At 39.2% G+C, this 12,065-nt stretch overlaps 1 protein-coding gene across 8 annotated transcripts in view; it reads left to right on the forward strand.

Annotated features, from left to right (window-relative positions):
- The window catches only part of SYNE2 (spectrin repeat containing nuclear envelope protein 2), a 313,385-nt gene that overhangs the window by 248,829 nt on the left and 52,491 nt on the right, over positions 1 to 12,065 (forward strand). For all 8 annotated transcript variants that reach the window (XM_036839615.1, XM_036839636.1, XM_036839653.1 and 5 more), the window contains 8 exons: positions 854 to 1,006; positions 3,181 to 3,351; positions 3,829 to 3,959; positions 6,723 to 6,927; positions 8,131 to 8,310; positions 8,984 to 9,112; positions 11,616 to 11,770; positions 11,883 to 12,027. In XM_036839615.1, the coding sequence (XP_036695510.1) occupies positions 854 to 1,006; positions 3,181 to 3,351; positions 3,829 to 3,959; positions 6,723 to 6,927; positions 8,131 to 8,310; positions 8,984 to 9,112; positions 11,616 to 11,770; positions 11,883 to 12,027 (1,269 nt within the window). The remainder of the gene's footprint in view (positions 1 to 853; positions 1,007 to 3,180; positions 3,352 to 3,828; positions 3,960 to 6,722; positions 6,928 to 8,130; positions 8,311 to 8,983; positions 9,113 to 11,615; positions 11,771 to 11,882; positions 12,028 to 12,065) is intronic.

A 12,065-nucleotide genomic window follows, 5' to 3' on the forward strand; every position in this document is an offset into this window, starting at 1 on the left:
TTCGTTCAGTCATCATTTGTCAGGTCACTTGGTCTTTGAGGTGCCCTCACCCAAACGTGGGTTTACTCCTCCCTCCACACCGCCCTGATTGTGTCACTCTTGTTGAGAGCAGGTCCACTGTCCCAGAGCTGTAGATGGCACAGGTTACGTGGGTTCTACACTGCCTACAGGAAGGCATGGCGCTCTTCACTGTTGGGGCTGGAAAGTCGGCTCAGACCCCCATTCTACAGGTTACAGAATGATACGGGATATAATATGTGGGCAGCAACACCTCCATAAGAGATCTTTTCGGATGGTCGTATCCTGTTTCTAACTACCCACTAGCCATTTCCATGTTAGAGCGTTTACAGCCGCCTCCTGACTGGAAGCGCAGTGCTATAGCACCCCCAGCCGGCCACCCTGCTTTCACCTGAGTGCTAAGTTACTCAGGCCTGGGATGTCATCACTATTTTCCAGATGGGAAAACGCAGACTTGGCAGTTTGATGACTTAACGCTTGGTCCAACAGCCAGTACAGGGCAGACGTGGAATGGAGACTATATTCCTAGACTCTTTCTACTATACCATGATGATAAGGACTTGCTACCTAGACTCTTCTAAAATCTAGAGCCATGTAATAATGGAAAGTATTGTAAAACCTCATATTATAATATTGTAAATTCATATTACAAAATTTCACTGTAAAAATTGAATTGAGAGTGTGTGATATGATTAAAATGTCTTCTGTGTAATGTTATTAAATTATATACTCTATTGGCATTATTACTTGAAAAATGCAGACTCCTACCTCTTACCCGTTATTAATTGTTTTGTAATATTGTACCTATGAAAACCTTTTCCTCTTGCCCTTCCAGGATATAGAAAATCAACTTGCAATTAAATCCAAAGCATTGGATGAATTGAGACAAAGTTACCTGACTTCAGAGAGTGGGACAATGCCATTGCTGGAAGATACAGCATCCAAAATTGATGAGTTATTTCAAAAGAAAAACAGTGTTATCAGCCAGGTACTAGAATTCATTTACAGTGTACTATTTCTCTCCACGTAGCCTTCTTTTATCTTATTTCTTGTTTAATAATGGACACTCGCTCAATACCAACAACTGAAAAGTTGCTGTGAAAACTACTGAAGTGAAGTAGAGAAAAACATTTCAGATCTCTCTTATTTTTTTCCTTCACTGGATAATCAGAGGCAAAGCCACCAAATTCCCACATCCTTGGCAAGCTAGAAATCCACCTGGTTATCTTTGTTTTGTCTAATGTACTCACACACACAAAAAAGTCTCCAACCCCAACCCCAAACCCAACAGAGCATCTGGCATTGTTTCTTGGCCAGATATACAGGAGCAGTTATGAAGAAGCAGCTCAGATTCCCCACACCCAGGGAGATGCCTCAGGGAGGGCATGATCCTATCGCATGTAGCCTCTATTAAGCTAGAAGCATGGTCAGCAAAGGGAAAACTCCAGAGGTGGGGAGAAACAGCATGTGGTGAGGAGAAAGCGTAGAAGACTGTGGAAGACGTCTGGTAATTGTATGCAAGGCATGTCAAAGTCTGCATTTACCCCTTCTGGGAGGAAGAACACCAAAAGACAAAGGACAGGCATCCTCAGACACTGCAACTTTGACATTTCCCCACAAATGGAGAGAGAAATTGTAAATACTAACCTATTATAGGTGTGTCCATGTTTCCCAGAGAGTCTTTATTGTGGATTATTTGTCATCTACTAAAATCTACTTTCAACCATTTGTTCCAAGAGACAATTGGGAATAACCCATGTAAATGAAATCCATAGGTGACCCTCAGCCTCATTCTTTCCCCAGGACTCAGGCAGAAAAGTAGGGTGAGCTTAACATATCTGTATGAGTCATTTGTTAACATATCTTTTGTGAGGCACTGTGCTCACTGCCAAGGGTGCAATGATAAGAAAATAAATGGTTCTTACCCTCAAGATGCTCACAGGCTGCAGGGGGATAGCTGCAATAAAAAGACAGACAGTAACAAGTGTTGACAAGGATATGGAGACATTAAAATGCTCCTACACTGTGGAGAAGGTTTGTGTATAGGTTTTTTTGTGAACATATGCTTTCAGTTCTCTTGGGCATATACCTAAGAGTAGAATTAGTGGGTCATATTAGTAACTCTATACAGTATTTAACTTCTTGAGAGACTGCCAAACTTTTCTACAGAAGATGCACCACTTTGCGTTTCCATCAGCAGTGTATGAGCGTTCCAATTTTTCCATAGTCTCGCCAGTACTAGCTATTATCCAACTTTGATTATAGCCATCCTAGTGGATGTGAAGTGGTATCTCATGGTTTTGATTTCTATTTCTCTAATGACTGTGGATGTTGAGTGTCCTTTCATATGCTTATTGGCCATTTATATATATTCTTTAGAGAGATGGTTATTCAGTCCTTTGTCCCTTTTTGAGTTTGGTTGTCTTTTTATTGTTGAGATATAAGTGTTCTTTACATAATATATAAAGATTTATATACTTGTATATTCTCGATTGTGTCAGAGATCATTTAAATGCTTCAATTTTCAACCTTTCATAATTATCAAAACACATTAAAGGATAAAATATGGCCACCATTGCATTTCCTCCTACTTTGCACTTGCCCATCATTTTGGCCAAGCATGATGCTCTCCAAGTTTTGCTTGCTCTCCAGTAGTAACCAGACTTAAGTGCCAGGTAACACAGGTTAACACTTTACATTTACAATGCTTTACAGTTTTCAGAGCATTTTCACAGACACTATTTTCTTTATGTTTTCATTTATTATATCTGTTTTGTGGATGAAGAAATAGACTCAAGGATTAAATAGCTTGCCCAAGGTCAGAAAGCTAATAGGGTGTCACTGAAATGTATACTCTGAGATTCTGATTCCTCACTCAGTGTTTTTTTCCCTGGGCTGTCCCTCTGTAGGCTGAACTCTCTCTGTGCTGGTCCTTCTGGTCTCAGGGCTCTTTTCCATTCAGCTACTTTAAAACTTAGCCTTCTTTGATATTTCTTGTTCATTGACCCACCCTTCTCACCTTCAGTGAATCACTGAAGCTCCACTCTCAAATTAAAATGCCTAAATTGGATACAGTGGTAGAGTCCTTAGGAGGGGGAAACAAAAAAGATGAGAGAGCCTCTTGTCGATGATTTCCTGAATATGTGTCTACTTTTTGTATAGGTCAATGAGCTCAAGACCTCCATGCAGTCTGTTTTACAGGAGTGGAAGATTTATGATAAACTCTATGATGAAGTGAATATGATGACGATCCGATTCTGGTACTGCATGGAACACAGCAAACCTGTGGTTTTATCATTAGAGGCCTTAAGATGCCAGGTGCAGAACCTTCAGGTATATTAACCAGATCTTGGCACAATGCATTATTGGCAGAAAATCTCCAATGGAAGAAAGCACAGAAATGAACACAATTACTGTTATGTTCTCCACAGAGAAACACGAAACAGTATTTTAAACAGCAGCATCAAAAGTATAACTTGAAATTTCAAAATGAATGACATGAACCAAATGAGTGACACTTGGTACAAGTATACTGTGAATTTTTCTTCATCTTTCATGTCCATATTATTCCACAATTTAAAGGTTTGGGTTCGGGGTGTTTTTTTTTTTAAGTATGCTATTTCAAGTGCTAGCCCCATGAAAGAATGCCTTCTCAGTCTTCTTCTTCACATTTCTGATAATTTATCCCTGTCCTATTAAAGTTTGCGTGTTAACATTATTGTGGTACAGCGGCAAGTGTTGACCAGCTGCTGCCTTCTCTGGACGAGGCCAGGCTGTTCTGCAACTGACATTCCTGCTCTGTCCTCCTAGACTCTTCAAGACGAAGCTGAGAGCAGTGAAGGGAGTTGGAAGAAACTCCAGGAGGTTATTGGAAAACTCAAAGATTACTGCCCCTCAGTTGCTGAAATAATTCAAGAGAAATGCCAAAATACTCACACAAGGTACACTTTAAGATGCAATTTGAATGGTAGAGCAGATATTTTTATCTTAATGACGTGTGACAAATGAAGGGACGTAGGCTGGGTAAAGCCTTCTTAATCATCTGAGATAACTGGTTTCATACTATTCTGGTCTCTCCTGCTTTGAAGGATCTCGTTCACGTAAGATTTGACGTTGTGAAGGCTGTTACTTGCCTTGTACAAGTGTTTGGTATAATCAATCTAGAAATGTCCAAAGTACAGCCCCAGTGTAGCCACGTTCAGTGGGCATAGGCTAAATGCCCGATGTGATCCTCAAGGGCACCAAAATCAACAGGCAGAAACAGGCTAAGGGGTGGCCAGATGGGCAGTCTGTCTCACTGGAAACATTATAAGGTGCAAGTAAGGGGATGTTAGAATACCTCTCAGGAGATATTTGTGAGGTTGGGAGGAATTCTTTGATGAACTACTTATGATAGAAAACTCCTTCTAAGGAGTGTGGCCCTGGTTGATTGTGAGGCTTTTATATAGCTGGATGGGATATGAAAGTTGGCCCAAAGCTGATTTGTTCCAGACAGTGGTGAAGAAATTAAGCTACCCTCAGTGGCCTTCTCCACCCTTCCTTCATGCAGATTCAGCCTCTCCTATAAACCAACTTTGAATATGTGTTGAACGAGGGACACCACATTTATGTACCCTGCAGTGGTGTCCTCAGCGCTTGATCCAGTCCTTAGTGGAAGAGGGGGAGGAGGGAGGGTAAAGAGAAACACAGACACGTATCTAATTTCACATACAGTAATGGGGGCCTCCTTCAAAACATATGGTGGTTCAGGTTGCTATTAAAGGGATTCAGTTGTCACCACTGCACATACACATTCAGTTGTTGGCACAAGAATATATCGGAAGGCATACTGAAAAAGACTGAAGAAAATAGCACCAAAATGCCAACAGTAGTTATCTCTAGATTAATGAGATGTCAGGTGTTTTTTTTACTTTCTCTTTATAGACAGGTAGGTAGGTAGGTAGATGGGTAGACAATCTCAATATAGGTATGGGTAGATTTAAATACACATGTTTTGTGAGGGGTTGTGAGCATATGTTGTATTTATAATTGGGGAAAATCTTGTTTAAAAACAGGTGGTTCTGAGAAGATTTGTGAAATACAAAGAAGTAAAGCAATTATGCAATTTGTCACCTTTTTCTCCCACTTAGCGGGGTTGAGGATATTGTGAAACAAGCATTCTCATGTGCTTTGGGTGAGAATGTAAACATTATAATGCTTTCAGAAAGCAGTTTGAACATATACCCATAACCTTAAAAATATTTATATATTTATATTCTTTGACCCAATAATTCTCTAATAAGTCTAATTTAATACCAATATCTTGAAATACAGAAAAAAGCCTTTGAACAAAGTTGTATCTGAGAATTATTTTTGGAAGCAAAAATTAAAAATTACTCCAATATTCCATACTAAGCTGGAATTTGGTAATTAAACAAAAAAAGACCATTTATAGACCATTATGTACAGCCATTTAAACTTAGGCTTACTTATTTTTTATTAATAACATGGGAAAATTTTTTTAAGTTAAATGGGAAAGAAAAACAAGATATTATAGTCCATAGTATGGAATAAAAACAAAATTTTTAAATTTCTACTTTTTTTTTACTTTTCAATTTTAATAGAATGAAAAATGTATTACAGAAAATAACTTCTTATTTTTCTTATTATTACGATTTTTAGTTTTTGTAGCAGTTTAACAGTGCATATAAATGAGAATCCAAAAAAAAAAATCATACAACCAATGAATGTGCCAGCACCACAAAATTAGCTAATTTTCATGGATGCAGAAATACTTTTAATATTTGCAATTGTTCATAACTTGGTGGTATCTACTCTAAAAACGAGGTCTCTAACTAGGTTTCATCAACAGCTCTAGTCAAGTTCGCCTGGACTCCAGAGTTGATTTTTAGCCTGGCCTCCCCATGGAGACCAGCTATGTATATCTGGGGCCTGGGTACTCTGCTGCTGCCTTCCCTCATATATTGTGTGGTAGCATCCTTTGAGGGGTACACAATTTTCTCTTCTCATGTGACTAAGATCAGTTTTACCAAGTGAGTAACTTTCTGATGCAAATTGGCCTAAGTAGAAAGAGAATACGCAGGAATTAACTTTTCTCTAAAGAACAAATAAAATATTATCAAGTACCAGGTAATATCTGCCATTTTTTTCTCTCAATCCACAAAGAAATTAGTCCTACAACATACCGTATTTCTACAAAACATTAAAATATTAGCAAATTTAGAACATAATAGAAAATAAATACCCTTTGCTGAGAAGTAGGAAAATATATTGTTTTTTATTTCTACTTTTATATAAGGAACATGTTGCTTTTGTAATTAGAAAATAAATTTGACATAAACACAATTTAAATAAGACCTACTTAAAGACCCTCTCTATAAAATAGGAGGCCCTCCCATGTGGAGGAAGTTTCATCAGGCAAACAGTTCAGTACTTTCTTCACTTTTGCCTAAGAGACATTCATCATACAATAGATATTTCCTGCCAGTCACAAATTTTGCGGGTTTTGTGGAGAATTATAAAGTCAATGAAGTCTCCTAATTTGGAATTCTATTTATATATTAATGATGGCATTAATTTTGAAAAGACATTAACGCGTCTTCTTAATCTATCTGCTCTTAACTTATGGGTAGAGTGTGGGCACTGTGCTTTTGCTGCAAAGGAAAGGATGGATGGGGTTCCTGTTGTTCATGTTGCCCTGACAGGTGGACGCAGGTAAACCAAGACATTGCAGACCAGTTGCAGAGGGCCCAGAGCCCGCTACAGCTCTGGAAGGCATATAACATTGCTCACACTGAAGCTGCAGCAAGACTGGAGCAGCAGGAAGCAAAGTACCAACAGCTCGCAAACATCAACACATCTGGAAACAACCTGGCAGAGATCCTGCCCCCAGCCCTGCGGGACGTAAAGGTAGGCGTTAAGCCCATTGGGAAAACCAAGGCCAAGACAGCCTGACAGACAGGGCCATGACCCAGAGACTAGACAGACCACAGGGAGGGAGGAGTGGGTCAGGACAGGTGTGTGAGCAGACCATGTAGGACACAGGCAAGACAGGGACGTGTGGGGTTGGGAGAGCCAGGTGGTGGCTCAGAGGTGAGGGCCAGGCAGCAGGTAGCTGGGTCAGGGGCACCTGACACCACCTCCTTCCAAATCTCCCCTTTCACTCTAGCAGGTAAATCTCTAAAGCCAAAGCTTCATACAAAGTCTCCAATAAAAGCAGAAATATATCAGCTGAATGTGGTCATGTAAGAATAGTAGATGTTGAATCTCTTGATTTAGAAATAATCATGAATAATTATCTAAATAATCTAAATAATTATCTAATCTAAATGAATAATCATTTAGATTCACCACCATGTTAATAAGGCTTTTCTGTGGATATAATGATTTTCAGACTATTATTTAAGAGTTGTATACTTTCCTCTGTGGTTTTATTCTATTATGTTAATGAATGCCTGGAAAGCAAATACTTTCTAGTTTTAAACTAGGTGACCAGATACATTTTGTATCTTTTAATACTATAGGTCAAATAAAGAAGTATTAAGCAATTAAATTAGAGACAAGAATCCAACAGATATGAACCATATTTCTGATCAACTTCTGTCTAATCTGTTGGCATTTAAAAAACAACAAAAACAGAAATTTCACACAGTTGCAATATTTCTGGAGTAGCCCTAAAATCGTCTTGGTCAATGAAATTCTACGCTCTCTGCAAATGAATCCATTTATGTCACAAAGTGTCAGGCAGAGGATGGGGTTGGATTGATTCTTAAAATGCATTAAAGCAGATTCTTAAAGTGTTCACTGATTAGAAATATAAAACATAGGGCTGTACCCAAGTCATCTCCAGTTTCTGTAAACTAGAAGCCCCAACTCTATTTATCTATGGTTACTTTTGGCTCTGAACTGACAAATTTCAGAACAGCACCCAGTGATGTGCATCATATAAAGAAGGCTTAGCTTTTTTATCTCTTTAAAATAAACAGTAACAAAAAGCCACACCCACTATTTCAGGGCAGAAATTCTCCTAGATGTTGATGGAGTGGCATGAGTTGGGGATTTTTGTTGGGAAAGGAGGAGGAAATGTTTTGCGATCACTTTTTTCTTCTCCAGGAGCTGCAGCATGATGTGCAGAAGACAAAAGAAGCCTTTCTCCAAGATTCCACTCTCCTGGATCGACTCCCACAGCCTGCAGAGCCCAACACCCACCTGCTCCTCTCTGGTCAAATGCACTCCCTCCAGAGGGCTTCCTACTTGGAAAAGATGCTGCTTATGAAAACAAATGAATTTAAGGTTCATCTTATTTTTCTATTCAAGTTGAAGTCTTGGACATTTGCACACTCCCTTCAATTCCTTACATCTTGCGAAGTGATAGTTATTAGTGCTTTGTGGGCTGCACCTTAGGGAAACCACAAAATAAAGATGCCCTAAACATATCTACCATTTGACATGATTCTTCAGTCATGTGATTCTTCAATCACATGGGCAATGGGCAGATCTTAAGCATACGTTTCTTCTTTATTGAACATGTTAAAGTGATATATTTCATGCACTGTTCAGATCTCATAGTTATTTGCATTTCCAAGTGGGGTAATTGAGTCATAGAGTAGCTGCTTAAAGCACGGCCATTTGTTATGTATTTTATTCACTTTTTGAAAAGCCTTTAGGGCATGAACTATCAAAAAGCTGAATAGAAGGCCATGGGGCTCCAATATCACACAGCGGGGAAAATATATTTAGCTAGCAGGATTCCTCTAGGTGCCCCTGTCAAGCAACTGATCTATTCATCCATGTGAAGGCTTCATACTTTGCCAAAGGCACAAAGTGAGTATCAGGAGTGTTCTGGATTCAAGATAATGAACTGCTTAGGGCTGAAAACAGCTTGGACTTTTATCACAAGGCTGTGCTTGATTCTGTTATAGATGCACATGAAAATTGTTTCTAATGAAAACTTCTCTTGTTCTAGTTTGTTCTATCACAGTTCAAGGATTTTGGGGACCAGTTGGACTCTTTAAAAGGTCTCATTACGCATGAAGAAGAGAATTTGGATAAACTCTACCAGCAAGAAAAAGAAGGAAATCCTGACTTATTCCTGGTATTGCCAATATTTGTCATTCCTAAGGGCTCAGGTTCACCATAGAATAAAAAGTGAATTACTGTCATCTATGTGCATCTTAACTCTTGAGCACAGTCATTGATATGCCATTCATTCTTGACCTGTTTTCCCTAAGATCTAGAAAAGTATGACAACATAGGGATCTTTTTTTTTTACACTTTTTTTTTTGCTTTTTGCTTTTTTATTTTTTTAATATTTATTTATTTATTTATTTTATTCATTTGGCTGTGGCAGGTCTTAGTTGTGGCGTGCAGGATCTTTAGTTGCAGCATGCGGGCTCTTAGTTGTGGCATGCAAGATCTAGTTCCCTGACCAGTGATCCAACCCAGGGCCCCTGCATTGGGAGCACAGAGTCTTAACCACTGGACCACCAGGGAAGTCCCATACACTTTAAATATATACAATTTATTTGTTGATTATTTCTCTTTTTTAATTTTTTAATTTTTATACCTTTTTAAAGGTTACTTTCCATTTACAGTTATTACAAAATATTGGCTATATTCCCCATGTTGTACAATACATCCTTGAGCCTATCTTATACCCAATAGTTTGTACCTCCTACTCCCCCACTCCTGTATTGCCCCCCCGACTGGTAACAACTAGTTTTTTCTCTTCATCTGTGAGTCTGCTTCTTTTTCGTTATATTCACTAGTTTGTTGTATTTTTTAGATTCCACGTAGAAGTGATATCATACAGTATTTATCTTTCTCTGTCTGACTTATTTCACTTAGCATGATGCCCTCCAAATCCATCCATATTGCTGCAAATGGCAAAATTTCGTTCTTTTTTATGGCTGAGTTTGGTCCATTGTATATATGTACCACATCTTCTTTATCCATTCATCTGTTGATGGACACTTACGTTGCTTCCATCTCTTGACAATTGTAAATAATGCTGCTACGAACATTGGGTTGCATATATCTTTTCAAATTAGTGTTTTTGGTTGTTTTTGGATATATACCCAGGAGTGGAATTGCTGGGTCATGAGATCTATTTTAGTAATATGCCTCAGTAATTTTAGTAGACTTTTAAATCTTGAAGTCTTTACTAGTTAGCTTCAGTGAACTAAAATAATCTAGCAGTTGGCTATTGAGGTTAATTGAATTTTTCTGGTTAGTTGAAGATCAAAAAGTAAGATGCCCTATTAAATTAATGGTATATTTTTTTCCTTCTTTATTACCTTAGTAAGTTTAGTATAGTTAACATAGATGAATGGAAGAATTAAAGAATTCTGGATCTTGCAAACTCCTAAGGACCAATATTCATAACCTAGATTAAGAGTCAGCAAACTATGGCACATGGTCTAAATGCAGCCCCTCACCTGGTTTTGTAAATAAAGTGTTACTGGCACAGCCATGCCCTTCCACCATTTACGTACTGTCTGTGGGAGTTTTCATGCTACAAGGGCAGAGTTGAATATTTGCAACAGAGATCATATGGGTCATAAAAGGCTAAAATATTTATGATCTCTCCCTTGACAGTAAACGTTTGTTGACCCTGACCTAGACTATTGTGGCAGAGTTCTGTAGTGAGAACATGGATATGGTGAAGGATGTTTGCTTAATATATTGTTGTCCTAGAGGCTGTCCCTGGAATATTGTCTTAAAGATAAAATTTTGGTGAGTTTGCTTTCCTATGATTTCACCATAATATTGATGTGTAACTACCATGCTTTGCTAGGGTTATTTTAAGGATTGAATTTTCCTTTACTTTGTAAATAAACTGCATGTTCTGTTGAAGGTCAAGTTGTTGGCAGAATAAATGCGACTTGAAGGTCCAGAATGGGTCCTTTAAAAAAGAAAGCTCATTTCCATCTTCTTCAAAGATAAAAATCTGAGATCATGTTCTATTTCCTGGGCTGTTTCAGTTCTGGCCATGTGTGCAGCTTGTTCTAGAAGAGGCACAGGATTGAGAGATCTGAGTTCAGGTCCGATTCTGACACTAACTAGCTATTTGACTGTGGGCAAGTCATTTACCTATTTAGGCCCCAGTTTTCCCTCTTCTTTTTTTTTTTTTTTTTTTTTTTTTTAAATTTTATTTATTTACTCATTTATTTATTTTTGCCTGTGTTGGGTCTTCGTTTCTGTGCGAGGGCTTTCTCCAGTTGCGGCGAGCGGGGGCCACTCTTCATCGCGGTCGCGGGCCTCTCACTGTCGTGGCCTCTCTTGCTGTGGAGCACAGGCTCCAGACGCGCAGGCTCAGTAGTTGTTGCTCACGGGCCTAGTTGCTCCGCAGCATGTGGGATCTTCCCAGACCAGGGCTCGAACCCGTGTCCCCTGCATTGGCAGGCGGATTCTCAACCACTGCGCAAAGTTCCCTGGTGGTCTAGTGGTTAGGATTCGGCGCTCTCTCAACCACTGCGCCACCAGGGAAGCCCCCTCTTCTTTGAGATAAGGAAGGTCTGTAGGATTTCTGAAGCCTTTTCATAATCCAGATATCTTATTGGCATCCAAAAATCTGGAATTTAATTTCTTTTTCACAGAATCATGTGCTGGCACTGACAGCCCAGTCACCTGATATTGAGCATTTGAATGAAGTAAGCCTCAAGCTCCCACTTAGTGACGTAGCTGTCAAGACATTACAGAATGTGAACCGGCAATGGATTCGGGCCACGGCGACAGCACTGGAACGCTGCAGGTCAGAACAGCCCAGCTCTCCCATTCTGTTTCAATTAAGGCAAAATTAACAGTTGAGCCCAGTAATGTCATTGTTATATGGCTCTGTTTTGTTTGTTTTTAAACCTTCGTAGTGAACTTCAGGGGATTGGATTGAATCAAAAGTTTCTTCATTGCTGTGAAAAGTGGGTCCAGCTTTTGGAGAAGATAGAAGAGATGCTCAAGGTGAACATTGCTGACAGCCTCCCTGCTCTCCTGGAACAGCAGAAAACGTATGAGGTAAATAAACCTGTGCTCTCTGCCACCTTGGACCCCTC

Source organism: Balaenoptera musculus, chromosome 2 (genome assembly GCF_009873245.2).
Source record: "Balaenoptera musculus isolate JJ_BM4_2016_0621 chromosome 2, mBalMus1.pri.v3, whole genome shotgun sequence".
Classification (NCBI taxonomy): Eukaryota; Metazoa; Chordata; class Mammalia; order Artiodactyla; family Balaenopteridae; genus Balaenoptera; species Balaenoptera musculus.